A 19210-nucleotide genomic window follows, 5' to 3' on the forward strand; every position below is an offset into this window, starting at 1 on the left:
CTGCTGAGCATGCTGTCACCCAAGCACCATAGACTGGCTGGGGATAGGGGATGAGATGATGTGGGGGGGTGGGATTGAGTTGGAAGATAGAAGTGGGAGGCCTACAGGTCCCGTGAAATGGGGCAGTTCCCTTCCTAGCTCCCAGTAAATTAAATGTCCCCTTTAACCCTTTAGGGTTAGCTTTGGGTCAAAACCTTGCACAAATAACTACAGGAGCAGATCTGCTTGTCAGTTCTGAATTCGTTCCCTGCGTTTGGTTTGTGAGTGCTAGTGTGCCTTAAACAGGGAAGCTGAAATTATCAGTTGATACATACACACAGCAGGCAACGTGCAGCTTGTCTGCCAGCGAGGCGTGGGCTGCTGGCACACCACGCTACGCTGAGCCTCTTTCCTCCCCTTCTCTTCTTCCCACACGCCTGTCACTGTGCTCTGTTCCCCACCACTCTACAGCACAGCTACAGTGAACACACGCACGGCAGAGAAATGCTCATCCATGGTTGTCTACAGCTTCCCTAATTGTCCAACCGTGTGTAGCCATCTTGAAGCTTTTGCAGCATGTTGAGGAATGATGACTGGGGTTTAGCATATTAAAACAAGTCCCATTGCATAAGCATCACTTCTGAAAAGGAGGAAGTCAAGTCGGTCTGACTCTACAACACTAGAAGCTGAAACACACCTCCCTATGTCACTTTGAGGGGGTGGGGTGAGAAATCAACTGATGCTGTGGCTTTGTGAGCGGAGGGCCCTGCAGAACAGCAGATAGATATTCTCCCGCTCCCTTTCCCTCCCGTCATCCCAGCATGCGGTTGCTTGGCAACCCACGGTCGCTTTCGCTCTGTAAAAGCAGACGTTCTCGACGACCAATCGCTCAGCTTGTGAGAGAAGTCCTCATGAAACATCACACATAATCACATTGAGTAACACGGTTCCCAAAAAAGACATGTTGCTATGGTGATCCTAGTCTCTCTCTGCTGTAAGTGGTTCCTAGAGTGCAGGCAGCAGTGGGCGGTAGAGAGGGTTGGCCGGGAAGGGAAGCAGGCTCCGCTCAGGATCATTGGGTTGACTGCGAAGGGAAGCATGCTCCGCTCAGGATCGTTGGGTTGACTGCGAAGGGAAGCATGCTCCGCTCAGGATCGTTGGATTGGCCGGGAAGGGAAGCATGCTCCACTCAGGATCGTTGGGTTGACTGCGAAGGGAAGCATGCTAAGCGCAGGATCGTTGGGTTGACTGGGAAGGGAAGCATGCTCCACTCAGGATCGTTGGATTGGCCGGGAAGGGAAGCATGCTCCACTCAGGATCGTTGGATCGTTGGGTGGCCGCGAAGGGAAGCATGCTCCACTCAGGATCGTTGGGTTGACTGCGAAGGGAAGCATGCTCCACTCAGGATCGTTGGATTGGCCGGGAAGGGAAGCATGCTAAGCGCAGGATCGTTGGGTTGACTGAAAAGGGAAGCATGCTCCGCGCAGGATCGTTGGGTTGACTGGGAAGGGAAGCATGCTCCACGCAGGATCGTTGGGTTGACTGGGAAGGGAAGCATGCTAAGCGCAGGATCGTTGGGTTGACTGGGAAGGGAAGCATGCTCCGCGCAGGATCGTTGGGTTGACTGGGAAGGGAAGCATGCTCCACTCAGGATCGTTGCTAGACTTTGAGGACAGCCATTAGTTTCAAGCTAACGTGTCACCATCTGGTATATGATGGAGGGGGTTCACACCAATCCATTCAGCCACTGTTAACTGCCTGGATAGTGATCTCCTTCTGGTGTAACACGATGGGCTGTATATTTTGTATCTAAAATGAGATGAGTCATCAAACCATAGGTCTGGCAATTATCCAAATGGGGTAATTAAAAGTCAGTGAAGAGGTAGGGTGAGGGTGTGCATTAATCCAGAGTGGTTCAGCGTTCTAAGGCACTGCATCTCAATGCTAGAGGAGTCACTACAGACCCTGGTTTGATCTCGGGCTGTATCACACCTGGCCATGATCAGGAGTCGCATAGGGCGGCGCACAATTCGCCCAGCATCGTCTGGGTTAGGGGAGGGTTTGGCAGTCATCGTAAAATAAGAATTTGTTCTTAACGGACTTGCCTAGTTAAATAAAAGGTTCAATAAAAATAAATCCCTAAGAGTCTAAGTAACATATACAAAAAATCTGCAGTTTAAGCTAGAGATGTTTTTTTTTGTTGAATCTCAATCCACCGCATCTGCCCATGTCGGCCTTCCGCATCTGCCCATGTCGGCCTTCCGCATCTGCCCATGTCGGCCTTCCGCATCTGCCCATGTCGGCCTTCCGCATCTGCCCATGTCGGCCTTCCGCATCTGCAGTGGAAGGTGGCCGAGTGGTCCCAATGGACTCGTCTGAAGTCCGTAACACTGATGTACCAACTGTCTGTAGCATCCGAATCGTTTGGGCTACAAACTAATATCACCCCACTCAGTTTTGCTCTTCGACCCCCACCTGAAGGTAACCGATACAAAACAAATGGAATAATGGAGGTAGGTTTGTCCAAACAAAAATAAGGGTTAAATAGGTGTCCAAAAAAATCATTCCTGAGCTTTCTTAGATCGCCTAGATATAGGTCAGACACCTCAAAACCTTGATACATTTTTGACATTTAAGAATCTGTTATTCAATGCGTTTCTATGGGCTATAGTAATAATGGCCAAATTCAATATTTTAGCTTTATATCAAAATGGGTCCTAAAATTCCAAATTAAATAGCTAAATGATCGCTGGTATGACAATCTTAAAACAATTCCATACATGGTTTAAGACTGAGGTTAATAAGTTAAAGGACAGAATCTTCAAGTAGAGACATTTGGGTTATCAAACCTGTCCCATTCTAATGTAATACAAGATCACTCAGTGTCGCAACCAACAGATGTGCATGCACAAAGCAAACAAAGGAAAGGGTGGGAGAGTTAAGGTTAAGTTCATGGTATTTTATTGAAAAAAAAATTATAATCAAAGACTAGCATGTACAACTTGGAATGAAGGTAAACTGAACTCAAGATGGACAGTCTAGAGAAGACTCTGGTGTTGAAGACCCTATGATGCGCTGTAGGTCACTCAAAACCCACACGCAACCATGGTCAGAGTCGAGAAACAGAAGGTAGAAACATTGACGGTACATCCGCATTCCCTTGCCAAAAAAAACAAAGACTTCCCCTAGCAGGTAAAAAGATCTCCAGCCCACCTCCCACCCTTGAATCCTACCCAAAGTTTCACGCACAACAAGGAAACAGAACTCCAAATATTCCCAACATGCCAAACATAGTTCTAAATGTATTTATTTTGTAAATGTTCATCATCTTAAAAATATTAATTTTTGTAATGAATTAAGCAAACTGCAAAAGGTCCCATTAATTCCATCTCTATGTGAGTTTAGTACAGTGGAGGCTGCTGAGGGGAGGACAGCCCATAATGGCTGGAATGGAGTGAATGGAATGGCATCAAAGACATGGAAACCATGGAAACCATGCGTTTGAGCCATTTGATACCATTCACCACCTCCCGGTCCAGCCATTATCACAAGCCCATCCTCCCCAATTAAGGTGCACCAACCCCCGGTGGTTTAGTAGGACTCCCCATCCCCATCTCGTGAGCTCGTCTCTCAATATAGACTGCACCAAAACCCACCAACGGTACCCATGGCACCGCTGTGGAATCAGAGTGAGCCCATTGGCCAGACTGCGGCACCAGTCTCAAGCTGCATGCATGAAGAACAGAAACAGAAAAATATATAAAAATGGTCAGCCCAAACATTACCACTAGCAACTGGAACCAATAGGCAGTTCACCAAGTGCTTTCTTTAGTTGTTGACATTTTGTTTACAGGTATTATTTTATCTTATTACTGATGTCTAAACTCATCTTTGGGGACAGGACCACTAACCAGTACATGCAGATAATTTATTTTTGCTTAATTTTTTAAACTTATTTTATGTGGACAGATGTCATTTTTCAACATTCAGTTATGTTTTCTATACAGAAACAGATTTTTGCAAGAGGTAAGTAAAACATGTGACTGATTTTTTTTTGTCTTCTAAGGAGGCCAGGAGAAGGGTAGGAGAGCTTCATTTTGCTGTCATCATTTGTACAAATTCTGTGGACAAAAGAGCAAAGCAAAAGCAAAATAGACATGAGAACAAACAGAAACCAACCACTGATCAAACCAGCAATTACACTTCACAGATCCAGACATAATTAAATAAAACATGTCAGTCACAGACAAATCAAGACATACAGCTCATAATTTTTTTTTAACTGTTATCGGTCATCGTCATAGGAGACTGTTTACATAAGTCCAATATCCCATTACAGAGAGATGGACCAATTATATAAGAAAGAACAGGGGGCTCAGGATGGTAGAAAGGGATGAGAAGAGGGGGATGAGAGTGGTAGAGAGTGAAGAGGGGGATCAGGCAGTACAAAGGGATGAGAGAAGAGTTGGATTAGAGCTGTAGAGAAGGGATGCGGGGAGCAGTAGAGAAGGGATGCGGGGAGCAGTAGAAACAAAAAGACTGGCTCTACTGTACAGTAGCATGGTGAAGATGACTGAATGGGTGACAGCTGTCCTGACTCAAGGCCCCCCATAGGGACACTGCTGAGAACTACTGTACACTCCCTCACAGCAGAACAAGATCGGGAGAGAGAAAAGTTCCATTGTCCTCTTCTTACCTTCATAGTTGACCTGTCCGTCTCCGTCGATGTCGGCTTCTCTGATCATCTCATCGACCTCCTCGTCTGTTAACTTCTCTCCCAGGTTTGTCATGACATGACGGAGCTCTGCTGCACTAATGTAACCATTCCCATCCTGCAGGGGAGACGATGTGAGGAGTGCGTGACCTCACAGTAAACACACCTGCCTTTTACAAAGGCACTTTAACATACCAATGTAATTGATGTATGCAGTAAGAGCAACCATACAGGATATCACTGACCATATACTGCTTGACAAACAAAGGCAATGTATACATGAGGTGAATAAATAAAATCAGTCACACAAACAAATCTTACCTTGTCGAATACCCGGAACGCCTCGCGAATCTCCTCCTCGCTGTCTGTGTCCTTCATTTTCCTGGCCATCATTGTAAGGAACTCTGGGAAGTCAATGGTTCCATTGCCTGGGAGATGGAGAGAGAGAGAGTTTGGCTTGCTTTTTGTAGACCGTTGGAAAGGGGGAGACCAGTAGAAGTGGATAGGCAGAATTGATAGTTACTTATCTGGGATTAAAACCCCAGTTGCAACAGGCCATGCATTGTCTAGAGTGGGCTGTGTACGGTAGACCACGACAACAGTGTAATAGGAGGTACAGTCGAGGGATTTTTCTGGATAAAAAAAAAAAAGGGGGGGGCTTAGGAAGGTTTTTTTTTTATTGATCAAAAAGGGGCTTAGGTGGTGGGTGTGGCAGGGGGCATGCCAATGGGCACAGTCAGCACAGCCAAATTTGAGAGAACATTTGAGGCCCCCCATCTTGGTTGTGTAGAGACATTTAGCCATGTTTAACCAAATTTCCTGCAATTCTATGCATTTTGCCATGGCTAATGCAGTGTTGTTTTGCTCAAACAAAAATCAATACTTTCAATTAATAGTTTTTGAAATGTTTCAAATTCTCACTGATTCTAGATTTTATTTAAGTGATTTACTTCAAAAGGTTATATTATAAAAAACTATAAGTCCATTATCTTTTCTACATACTTTATATCTGGTTTTAGCCGTTTACATTGAAAACGGTTCTCTACCCTACATTGTTTCGACTTAAGCGGCCCCAAAACAAAAAAATTAGGCCCAAGTATTTAAATGGCTGAAAAATTCCAGCAGCCCTCAGCTGTTTAAGTGTGTGATCATGTGTGATTCCTGGGGAAGACTGTTCTCCTGAGCACACAGCTGTCCCCTCCCCTGGTGGTACATGGCTGACATAGTTCCCCAGTGAATCAATGCACATCTGTTCTCCACTCTGCAAGGCCCTAGTGTGTGTGAGAGATATATATATATATAGCTATACACACACACATACATGTGTGACTATTCCATTACATATACAGGACAGTAGGCTTGGGCGATGTGTAAATACCCCAGTATATGCTATTTAGACATACCGACAGTATGATTTTCAATATCATAAACATAACTTAAAAAAACTATAATAATTTGAGTTGGGGGGGGCTCCCTCGCCTTGCGGAGGCTGCGGGATGCGTGCGAAGCCACTGCTTATAACGCTAAGTTAACTATCTTAAGATGTCCCAAATAACATACTCAGCTCAGGGCACTAGCTATGCAGTTGGTTTGCTAACTTGCTAGCCAAGTGGCTAGATGGCAAGATCAAGCTTCTTAGTTACAACAGAGACAGTTTCCCTCTTGCATCGAGATCCATGCTGCCTAAATTGTTTTGTGTGAACCCCCCTCCCAGAAAAATACCACCCCTTGTGTGTATTTCCAGAGTCTGGCTAAACCCTTTGGAGAAGAAACTCACACTGATCATAATTAACCTGGATTAGTCTGGGCTAGTCAGGAGTGTGTGTGTGTGTGTGTGTGTGTAACTGAGATGTCTCCAGGTAGAGCCCTCAGCTGTTTAAGTGTGTGATCATGTGTGATTCCTGGGGAAGACTGTTCTCCTGAGCACACAGCTGTCCCCTCCCCTGGTGGTACATGGCTGACATAGTTCCCCAGTGAATCAATGCACGTCTGTTCTCCACTCTGCATGTCCCTAGTGTGTGTGTCTGACTATTACATTACTTATATAGGGCCGTATAATGCACAGACTGGCTGTTTCACCTTCCTCAGTGTGTGAATAACTGGACTGCTACTGTTGTTTGTGTAGGCAGGGTCTACCACAGCTGATGTGAACTATTTCCCTGGGCCGTGGGGCCTCAGAATGTACAGCCCAGCAGAGCAGAGCGGATTATGTCATGGATTTCACTAGGCCATTATTACCTACTGAGGTTATTTAACTGGCTTTGTTGCAGCCAGTCGCTCGGTCTGCCTGACCTAGATAGTGACAGACAGTCAGAGAGAAGACATGGTGTTCAATGAGAACACCTCCAGTCCAAGCACTAACACAAGTTAGGACGTGGATGAACGCATCAAGAACTCTATCAATAACTGGTCAATAAGAATCACTATTCATCACCATCAGATTGACTTCCAGAAGGGAGATTAGTATAGAGAGCAATAGTAATGGTGACTTTTTGTATGCACCAACTCCACCATGTTTCATTGGATAAAACCTATGGGAAAGTTTAGTTTTTGGATACACTGCAAAAATAAAGTGTGTTAATTCACAGGTTTAGGAGAGCTTATAAAATTTGATCAATGAGATAATCTTCACTGGCTAACATAACTTAGTGAATTATGAAAGATTTATATAATTTTAAAAAAGCCCATAAAAAGGTCTCATTATTCATAAAAAGGTCATGTTGACTGATATTATCTCAGAACAAAACAAATAAGATCTAAGCCTGTGTTTACCTCAGACCTTATTTTCAGCGTTTATCCCAAAACACTATTCTTTCACCATAGGAATGGCTGAACGAACCAGAGGTTACGTTTTTTTTTAGGACTACATGCTGGTTAACTCTATAGTGACTGAACCGACACACAGCCCGAGGAAATAGAGTAGTACTTCTGCCACTCCTTACTTACATTCTCAGATTCTCCAGAAATCTCAGTTGGAGGATTCTCACCCAATTCCAGGAATCCACCACCTGGAACTTTACAACCCTAGTTGGACACTCCAGGGTGAAGTTTCCCCATAGCTACAGACTTAAGATCAGCTCCCCCAATCCTAACCATTACAGGTGAAAATGATCAATTGAACCAAGATCAGCATCTGGGGCAACTTCACCCTACACTGTTGGACCCCAGCAGGCGGAACTCACCATCAGCATCGACCTCGTTGATCATGTCCTGCAACTCAGCCTCTGTGGGGTTCTGTCCCAGCGACCTCATCACAGTGCCCAGCTCTTTGGTTGTGATGGTGCCATCGCCGTCCTTATCGAACAAGGAGAATGCCTCCTTGAACTCTGCAGAAAAGATTTGTGTCCAAAATAAAGGAAAAATATCACATCTGAGCTACAGTAAAAACTTGATTAGACAATTAGTCACCGACCCGTAGCACTCACGTCTGCAGCCATTGAAGAGCTTTGAAAGGCTGGTCATTGCTCACATCAACATCATTATCCCAGAAACCCTAGACCCACTCCAATTTGCATACCGCCCCAACAGATCCACAGATGATGCAATCTCTATTGCACTCCACACTGCCCTTTCCCACCTGGACAAAAGGAACACCTACGTGAGAATGCTATTCATTGACAACAGCTCAGTGTTCAACACCATAGTGCCCTCAAAGCACATCACTAATCTAAGGACCCTGGGACTAAACACCTCCCTCTGCTACTGGATCCCCGGTGGTAAGGGTAGGTAACAACACATCCGCCACCCTGATCCTCAACACGAGGACCCCTCAGGGGTGCGTGCTCAGTCCCCTCTACTTCCTGTTCACTCATGACTGCACAGCCAGGCACGACTGCAACACCATCATTAAGTCTGCCGATGACACAACAGTGGTAGGCCTGATCACAGACACCGATGAGACAGCTTATAGGGAGGAGGTCAGAGACCTGGCCGTGTGGTGCCAGGACAACAACCTCTCCCTCGACGTGATCAAGACAAAGGAGATGATTGTGGACTACAGGAAAAAGACTGAGCACACCCCATTCTCATCGACGGAGCTGTAGTGGAGCAAGTTGAGAGCTCCAAGTTCCTTGGTGTCCACATCACCAACAAACTATCATGGTCCAAACACACCAAGATAGTTGTAAAGAGGGCACGACAAAGCCTATTCCCCTTCAGGAGACTGAAAAGACTGTGCTGCTGCTCCAGTTCAACTGTTCTGCCTTATTATTATTCGACCATGCTGGTCATTTATGAACATCTTGGCCATGTTCTGTTATAATCTCCACCCGGCACAGCCAGAAGAGGACTGGCCACCCCACATAGCCTGGTTCCTCTAGGTTTCTTCCTAGGTTTTGGCCTTCCTAGGGAGTTTTTCCTAGCCACCGTGCTTCTACACCTGCATTGCTTGCTGTTTAGGGTTTTAGGCTGGGTTTCTGTACAGCACTTTGAGATATCAGCTGATGTACGAAGGGCTATATAAATAAATTTGATTTGATTTTGATTTGAAAAGACTTGGCATGAGTCCCCAGATCCTCAAAAGGTTCTACAGCTGCACCGTCGAGAGCATCCTAACTGGTTGCACCACTGCCTGGTATGGCAACTGCTTAGCCTCCGACCGCGAGGCACTACAGAGGGTAGTGGGTACGGCCCAGTACATCACTGGGGCCAAGCTTCCTGCCATCCAGGACCTCTATACCATGCGGTTTCAGAGGAAGGCCCTAAAAATTGTCAAAGACTCCAGCCACCCTAGTTCTCTCTGCTACCGCACAGCAAGTGGTATCAGAGCACCAAGTCTAGGTCCAAAAGACTTTAACAGCCATAAGCCAACTAATCAAATGGCTACCCAGACTATTTGCATTGCCTGGCCCCCGCTTATGCTGCTGCTACTCTGTTTATTATCTATGCAGTCACTTTAATGCTACCTACATGTACATATTATCTCAATTACCTTGACTAAACAGTGCCCTTGTACCTCCTGAATATAGCCTCGCTATTGTTATTTTACTGCTGGTCTTTAATCATGTTACTTTACACTTATTTTTCTTAAAACTGCATTGTTGGTTAAGGGCTTGTAAGCAAGCATACCTGTTTATTTTGGCACATGTGACCAATACATTTTGATTAGACTTATCTTATCTAACCTCTTTGAAAAAAGGGGTTCTTTGAGATTATACAGTGCATTCAGAAAGTATTCAGACCACTTCCCTTTTTGCACATTTTGTTAGGTTACAGCCAGATTCTAAAATGGATGAAATAGTTTTATTCCATCAATCTACACACAATACCCCATAATAACAAAGCAAAAAATCAGGATTTTAGACATTTTTTTCTAAATTTGACAAACTGAGCTCTTCAGTAAGGCCATTCTAATGCCAATGTTTTTTCTATGGACATTGCATGGCTGTGAAATCAATTGTCTACACCTGTCAGCAACAGGTGTGGCTGAAATGGCCAAATCTACTAATTTGAAGGAGTGTCCACATTCTAGACAATTCTGTGCTTTCAACTTCATGGCAACAGTATGGGGAAGGCCCTTTCTCATTTCAGCATGACAATGCCCCCATGCACAAAGCAGGTCCATACAGAGATGGTTTGTCAAGATCAGTGTGAAAGAACTTGAGTGGCCTGCACAGAGCCTTGACCTCAACCCCACCAAACACCTTTGGGATGAATTGGAACGCCGACTGCGAGCCAGGCCTGTGGATGAATGGAAGCAAGTCCCCAACATCTACTGGAATGCCTTCCTAGAAGAGTGGAGGCTGTTACAGCAGCAGGGGGGGGGGGACACCATATCAATGCCTATGATATTGGAATTAGATTTTTGATGAGCAGGTGTCCACATACTTTCGGTCATGTAGTGTAGCTTACAAATAAGCACATTATTTTTTTTACATTTATTAAAAAGTTAAACAAAGTTGATGATTTCATTCAAATATATAAAGCTAAAGTCACAAGCTATAGCTAGATAACTAAAAGTTATTAGAATTTGAGCACCGTATGTAAGCTAGCCATCTAGCCAGACAGGAAAAAGCTAGGCTACTTGTATTAGCTACTTTACAAGCTAGCTAGCCAAAGCTTACAAATTAACATTATGGAATATGCCAAATAGAGCTACAGACCTAGCCTGACATTGCAATTAGCTAAATGTTACTGTATTTCAGTATGAAGTCAAATGAGGGGACTGTTTCATGAAGCCATTTGAAGACTGCTGCTAACCCTTGATGAATGCAGGTGATGGGCTGTGGGCTGACTGAGAAGAGGTATGCATCTAAATGATTTAGAAGTCTTGTCATGATTAACTAGGCTATTGAATCACCATGACTTAACACACCATGTTTTGCTCGTCTGCTGCTGCTGACAACTGCATGTCAATTGTTCTTCTAATCTACACCAGAAAAATGATGTCTGCAGAGCATTTTGTCTCAATTTTGGAAGATTATTAACTCATGTTTTGCTACTTTTTCTTCTTCCCAGCACATATTGTGCTGTTCAATAAAGGAGTCAGCTAGAGTTGGTACCAAGACTGACGTGGGCAATCGTTCAAACAAAGAGACACCTCCCTGGCTACCAGTGCATATTTCCAAAGTATGTTTGCATATAATAACAAAATCTCAATTATGCTGGTCTTTTGTCCATTATTAAATTGTTTATTATATTCTTAGCTAAAATTAATACTATTTATAAGTAGTAGCCATAATTAATAAATTTCACCATACAGGGTTCTGTATTCCAATTTTGGTTCAGTCAAGAAGAACCCGTCGGGTTCCATGTATATACACTTTTAGGGGTTCCATAGATGAAAAAAACAGAACCCTTTTTGGTTCTATAAGGAACATTTTTTTCTATGAGTGTAGGCTACTTAATTAAGTTAAGGTTTCAACCAGTAATCACACCTAAGCTTGACCTCCTGGGCTATGGAAAGACTTGAAAAGATTAGATTTGTTAATTGTAAAGGTGAGCGGATAAAAAAGTCTTGTCAACAACAGGTATGTCTGCTAGGTCTCTGTCTGCCATTGGTGAGGTATCTGCCCATTATTAGGGCCGTATAAAATCTGCGTTGAGAATGCGGCTGGAATCACGAAATCCAGACATTAAAACACAATTCAACAATGTTCAAAAATGTATTCAACTTGGTAGGAAATTAACTAAATGTATTGAACTTATTACCATACGACATGAACAAAATACATAAGTGATTTGTATATTCCTTCAACCTTTTGAAGAGGCAACAGCACAGGAATGTCCCTCTGTGTGTGCGTGTTGGTCTACCACTTTGTGTAGCCATTAGTGATGATGCTAATGTCATGTTTTCATCAGTGGTCAGGAGCTAGCAGACATGCCTCACTTACATTAAATATTCATTCACAGCTCAAATGTGTGTGTGCTGAACTGCTTACCGGCAATCTGCTCCTCTGTTAGTTGGTCAGCCTGAGGACAGAGGGAAAAAAAATATCAATGGCATTGTATTTTGGCTAACGACTCTGAACACAAGCAGCACTACAGAAAACTGCCCAATTTCTTCCCTTTCCATCCTAGCCCACCTCTGAGCAGCAGATATTAGCCAGTGATCTCTGAGCAAGAGATCAGATGTTATGTAGCCAAGGTAACGATCCAGCTAAGGCAGAGCAGAGAATACAGTAACCTGGTGGAGAAGACACCCTGTCTGTCTGTGCTATTAAGTTACAATGCACAACAATGCACAACAATGCCACGGAGGAGAGGCCAGGCCAAGCCAATCATTGCACAGCAGTTTAACATGCATGTTGATTGGTTCCTCTGCCACTCTGCTCATCCCTAGAAACGAACAAGGAGGTCCATGGACAATACTTTATGCCGATAATAAATACAATTTTTGCAATAACTTTTTCCAGAGACAACCATTTATGCAATAACAAATAAATGATAAAACTATACAATGCATTTGACTTTATTTTTATCTATTTAAAATGGTCAATCTCTTGATAAACTGAGTAAATCAAGATAGGTCAGGTGAATTCATATTCAATGGGAGTGTATGCATGCATGGAGTTATTGAGCTTGTTTTGGCTGATTCCAGTGGTCTTTGGGGCAACACATGACAAACAATCTGATTCCCTTTCATTTGGGTCCATGTTAGGCCTACTGAACATTATACCCTGATGAAGACAGCAAGGCGGTCAAAACGTTGGTTATTAAATGATTGCTTCTGAGCTCCTAGAGTGTGCGGCTCTCCTTTTCTTTTTCAAGTGTTCTACTCCGCTAGCCAGCACCTCGCCTAAACAGGTGTGATTTGTTTCGCCTCCAGATAGGCCTACTTGCAAGGAGTTTTATGAGAGAACAGTGCGCTCGCGCTATAATGGGGAAATCGTCCGTGCCGATATTATCGGTTGTTCTCTACGAGTCATCACACAGTGGACCTTATATTTACATTTCAGCAACACAGCTCATCTGCTGACGAGATATGAATACAATGATCACATTGGGATGAAACGCCTCCCTCTACGGAGGTATGCAGGACACATTTCCCACTTTAATTTAATATATGCCTACAGTAAACACACACAATGCATGAGGACAGTAAACACACACAATGCATGAGGACAGTAAAGACAGTGGTAGTCACATTTAGAGAACACGTCACACCCAATCAGCCATGTTCCCCACAAAATCTCTCACTCTACACATCTACTAAAGAGAACTGTCCAAAATTAGAGCCTGTTCTACTATCTCCGTTCCCACCACCACTCATACAGTAACCGGAGCACACCACAGCAGCTACCCCATCAGATCAGTCATACAGTAACCGGAGCACACCACAGCAGCTACCCCATCAGATCAGTCATACAGTAACCGGAGCACACCACAGCAGCTACCCCATCAGATCAGTCATACAGTAACCGGATCACACCACAGCAGCTACCCCATCAGATCACTCATACAGTATTCAACCAATTTCAGCTTCCCCATCACTCAGAGAAGGCATAGCAGAGCGTTGACCTGAAACTCGTCAAAATGCAGGTTGGTCAGGTCGGCTACCAGCCTCTTTGCCTTAAGCTGGTCCTGCCAGGTATCTGCTATCCTCGTTTCTGGCTTGCAGTCCAGAAGTAGATTACCCTTCTTGGGCTTCCCATTGGACCCCCCAGCCTTGGAGGGGACGACATCCATGGCCTCTCGCACCATCACCAGCCCCTCGGCCAGGCACTCCGCACGTTTGGTGTTTATGTTGCCCTGGCGCCTGATGTCCCCCAGCTCGGTCTTGGTGATCTGCAAGCCATTCTTCATGTCCTGTACCTCTTTGACCACGCTATCGATGCGACTATTGGTAGAGTCCACCAGCATCTGCAGGAAGGACTTGTAGTTCCTCTCCTGCTGCTCAATCAACTCTTTATAGAAGAACTGCTGCTGGTCTAAAAGCTCATATACCATGGACAGAGAAACCAGGTCATCGTCCTGGTAGCAGGGTGCCTTCTTGGGCAACATGGTTCTCCTCGGGCTCCTCAGCCTGCCTGTCTGGATGACTGGAGCTGTGCAGGTCAGGTCTCTGGCTGCTAGCCGTGGGGAGCTGTGTCAAGTCTCGGGGTGTGGGGCTCAGCTGGCTGAACTACGCACCAGACAGAGAGGAGGACTAGACTGATAAAGAAGCAGGGTTTACCTGACCTGAAGCCTGAGGTACTGTGGCAGTGATGGAGTGATGTGACTGACTGGCTACCTCCCCTGTACTGTAGCGGCAGCCTAACATTGGGGCTGCTGTCTGTATTGGATATCTTTGAGAATCCTAACTTACACATGGGACGTTTCAACAGAAGCACTGGGGTTAATGTATCGTGTTTTGATTTTCGGCACCCCGCCGACCACAATCCGGACTGTCAGCACAGTGATACAGTTACAAAAACCAACGAGGGGGTCTGAAGGATCATTTCCGTGATTAGGGCCTGGTCACATGATGCTTAGGGTCCCCTGCCAGGCTAGCTGGACAGACGAGAGCTACAGCATCCAGGGTCAGAGAGGCTAGATGCTTAAGCTGACGGCTGTCTGCCACACAAGATGAACCCATCCGCCGCATCCCCCCTTTGTTGTTGAAGAAAATCCTAGTGGAAACACCGTACCTCACTGTGATATAGGCTTTAATTTAGGGCTAGACTATACAATGGCTTTGTTTTTCTCTGAACCATCCTTAGGCCCTTAGCCTCTTTCTCTCTCCCTGAACAGGCCTTCTTTACTTTTGGCATTATCGGTTTGTCTTTGCTTGCATGTTTGTTTCTCTGGTGTTACCTACACCCCTCTGTTTGTACACTCTTTCCCGGTCCTGTACTGTCCCTTTTTCTTGTCCGTGGCTCCCTCTGTCGGGTTCCTTGAGCATTGGCAGCAGCATTCTCTGGCAGTGTGCCCAGAAGGGAGGTCCTCCTCCTGCTCCTCACCCTACTGGATCCTCAGGGCCAGCCCACTGTAACCCCAGCCTATAGCATGAAACACTGCTGAACCCCAGCCAGGACCTCCCTCTCTCTGGCCCCTCGGGCAGGGAACGAGACCCCAACACACACCCCCAACACACATGGCTGCCAGAAATCTGGCCTGGATTTGCAAGAAATGCACAACCTAGGTATGAGAGAGCACTGCTTGCTGCCATAGCTGCAGCTATCCGATCCTTGCCCAGAGACCTAAACACCATAGCTGCAGCTATCCTATCCTGGCCCAGAGACCTAAAAACACCATAGCTGCTGATATACTATCCTGGCCCAGAGACCTAAAAACACCATAGCTGCAGCTATCCTATCCTGGCCCAGAGACCTAAAAACACCATAGCTGCTGATATACTATCCTGGCCCAGAGACCTAAAAACACCATAGCTGCAGCTATCCTATCCTGGCCCAGAGACCTAAAAACACCATAGCTGCTGATATACTATCCTGGCCCAGAGACCTAATTTTTTTATTGTACCTTTATTTAAACTGGGCAAGTCAGTTAAGAACAAATTCTTATTTTCAATGACGGCCTAGGAACAGTGGGTTAACTGCCTGTTCAGGGGCAGAACGACAGATTTGTACCTTGTCAGCTCGGGGGTTTGAACTTGCAACCTTCCGGTTACTAGTCCAACGCTCTAAGCTCTAGGCTACCCTGCCGCCCCATAGTGCCATAACACCATAACTTCTGATATACTATCCTGGCCCAGAGACCTAAAAACACCATAGCTTCTGATATACTATCCTGGCCCAGAGACCTAAAAACACCATAGCTTCTGATATACTATCCTGGCCCAGAGACCTAAAAACACCATAGCTGCTACAGCCTGGCATAGCCACTTTCACACCGACAAGTGGTCCCTGAGGGCCATGTGGTGGTGGTAGTGTAGTGACACACAGAAGATTGGGAGTGAGAGCTTCCTGTCACTGCTATGTCCCATCTGTGTCTGTCTGCTCACATGACTGGGGCTCCACTTTTATTTAAGTTTATTAGAACAGGGACAATGTACAACATCTCAGAAATTAGAAGTGATGCTTTGCACCAGACGCCAACATAGAGCTACAGCAGAGGGATGGAGTTAATCAGACAATACCCCTACATGAGCATGTAACATCACGTGCAGTGATAGTGCCTAGTCATCGTCTATAGATTCATAGCCTCCACCCAACCTCGCTCATAAATCTCTTGCAGCAATATTCAGCACATCGACATCAATTGGTTATGCTGCTTATTGTTGAATTTGTAACTTATTGTTACAGAATGGTAGCCCTAGACAGAAGAGCACCCCCCCTGGCACTGACAAGGCTGTCAGGCACCCTGCATTTAGGTTGTGGCCATTCCATGCCAGTAAAGCGAGAATAACAAGAATCCAATCAGACAGTGCAATGGCCTTTTCTACATGGAGTCACCACACTAACTCTGATAGGGCAGATCAGCTCAATACACTGGGGCTGTCTTCTAGCACGTTCATTTCCTTGTTAGGGCACACAGCAGGATCCTGTGGCGTGACCAATACATTTGAAAATGTGATTTGATTTAGAGCAGGGCAGGGTCAATGTCCCCACAACTACAGCAGAGAGCAGAGGACCCACCCGTCTACTGAGGCATTACTACAGACGAGAGCAGGGGAGTGGAGTCGACACAACCTTTTAGTACACGCCTTCACAGCACAGCAACACACATCTAAAAAGATTCCTTCTTACGATTGTCCACCACAACCAATCAAACATTCGAGCGAGGGCCGAAACAATGGACACACGGATTCAGAGACTACAATCCATAGCTTTGTAATCCCCACATTGGTGGAGACAGTACTTCCATGCTTTTGGAGAAACAATGTGTGCATTGAGCACAAGAACATGACTTACTTTGAGAATCATGTTTTAACGATGTTCTCCCGCTGCTATACAACCCAATCCCTCCCAGGGAGACAGGCGATAGAAAAGTACCTTGGAGGTTGAACCTCCTGTGACAATGGTAATTACTAACTGAAAAACATGATATATGGAACAATGTAGATCTGTATATAAAAAGTGGTAAGACCAAGGCATAAATCAAACATGCATGGTCATGTCAGAGATAGGGCAGCTACAGTTATTCCAAGAGTACCATATCACTTTCGGCCTGACAAATAGTATACAAGAATGTCACAGATGACATTTTTGATCAAATTGAAGCCATTGGTGTTTAGAAATCGTATAACAAGTCTATCAATTATTTGTAATTACCATAGAAAAAAAAGTGACTGACAGCATGTATCAAACTCCGTTAATATTGCAAAGACGTAGACTTTAATTCTTTAGATGGAGTTTCACCCTAATTTCTCCTGAGGCAGAAAGATGAAACGATGCATTCTACATCATACAACAGTAATAGAACCTGAAAAAGACTGATCATAGTACACGATCTGGTGAACTGCTGGTTCATAGTGGCAAACGCAATATCTTGTCAAATTCCTAGAAGATTTGATATAATTCTGAATTACAGTGATTTTATGGGGGATGGTGTACGATAGGTACAGCGGTAGATCGTATGCACTGCTCCCTCGAACCGCATCAGATATTTGTTCGCTGCATTGAGAGGTCCGCTTGTGCATGTGGAAAATATAAAAATCTCAATGGATGTTCAGCTTTATATCGATCATAATTGGATAGCCCACATTATATATTACACATATATTATGTTACAGAATCTTAAACAGGTTCCATTACCGGATCAGTACACGGGATTTGTTAAACATTAAAACCGTAAAATGCTACTGTTTCACGGGCGCATGGAGTCAGGTCTGACTCGCTGACATGAAGTAATTGCCTCGATCATCATCAGACAAAAATATACTTTTGAGTTAGTCTTAAATATCGCTCCATCAAAAACACAATCAGCAATGCATAGGAATTGTAGGAAGGATCCTATAATCAATAATGTAACACCCAAAAATCTGACAAGCTAGCGTCGACGCACGATCACTCCGACCGTCACTCAACGGTTCACGCGAATCTTCATCTGCAGGAAAAGCATGCATTCATGCAACGAGGAAACCTTACCATTGCTTGCTTAAATTATATTGAATTAAAAATAATATTTCCAACGCAGCACATGATATAATACTCACCATGTCTGTCGGCGCTGAATGTGTTAGTTTTCTAAAACTAGACTACGAGATTGACCAGTTCCCGGGACCTCTACTGATGGGTTGAAGGTGTGTATCTCTCGCGATCTCTGTCTATATAGCTTGGTGTATTCCTCCGCCGCTGAAAACCCTTCTCACTCACTTCCGCATTTTCCCACTGCAGGACAGGCAGCATGTATCCCTCCCTCCCTCCCTCCCTCCCTTCTCAGAAAACTTGCCTGACAGAGTTGTTATTTGTATATTTTAAAAAAACCTTTATTTAACTACGCAAGTCAGTTAAGAACACATTCTTATTAACAATGACGGCCTACCAAAAGGCAAAAGGCTTCCAAAGGTAGAAACAACAATACATCACACAAAGCAGCCACAACTGTCAGTAAGTGTGTCCATGATTGAGACTTTGAATGAAGAGATTGAGATAAAACTGTCCAGTTTGAGTGTTTTTTTGCAGCTCGTTCCAGTCGCTAGCTGCAGTGAACTGAAAAGACGAGCGACCCAGAGATGTGTGTGCTTTGGGGACCTTTAACAGAATGTGACTGTCAGAACGAGTGTTGGATGTGGAGGATGAGGGCTGCAGTAGATATCTCAGATAGGGGGGAGTGAGGCCTAAGTGGGTTTTATTAATATGCATCAACCAGTGGGTCTTGCGGTGGGTACACAGAGATGGCCAGTTTACAGAGGAGTATAGAGGGTCATGATGTGTCCTACAAGGAGCATTGGTGGCAAATTTGATGGCCGAATGGTAAAGAACATCTAGCCGCTCAAGAGCACCCTTACCTGCCGATCTATAAATGATGTCTCCGTAATCTAGCATGGGTAAAATGGCAATCTGAATCAGGGTTACTTCGGCAGTTGGGGTGAAAGAGGAGCGATTACAATAGAGGAAACCAAGTCTAGATTTGACTTCAGCCTGCAGCTTTGATATGTGCTGAGAGAAGGACAGTGTACAGTGCAGTGGCACAAAA

The 19210-nt window shown here is 44.8% G+C and overlaps 1 protein-coding gene across 1 annotated transcript; it reads right to left on the reverse strand.

Annotated features, from left to right (window-relative positions):
* Positions 1–2923: 2923 nt before the first annotated feature.
* calm1a (calmodulin 1a) lies at positions 2924–18376 on the reverse strand. The gene is made up of 6 exons (XM_024430307.2): positions 18228–18376; positions 12073–12103; positions 7876–8019; positions 5015–5121; positions 4676–4811; positions 2924–4100 (listed from the first exon to the last, which is right to left on the reverse strand). Exons 1-6 carry the CDS (start codon positions 18228–18230, stop codon positions 4072–4074), a joined length of 450 nt encoding a protein of 149 aa, XP_024286075.1. The 5' UTR covers positions 18231–18376; the 3' UTR covers positions 2924–4071.
* Positions 18377–19210: the final 834 nt, after the last annotated feature.

This window comes from Oncorhynchus tshawytscha, linkage group LG08 (genome assembly GCF_018296145.1).
Source record: "Oncorhynchus tshawytscha isolate Ot180627B linkage group LG08, Otsh_v2.0, whole genome shotgun sequence".
Classification (NCBI taxonomy): Eukaryota; Metazoa; Chordata; class Actinopteri; order Salmoniformes; family Salmonidae; genus Oncorhynchus; species Oncorhynchus tshawytscha.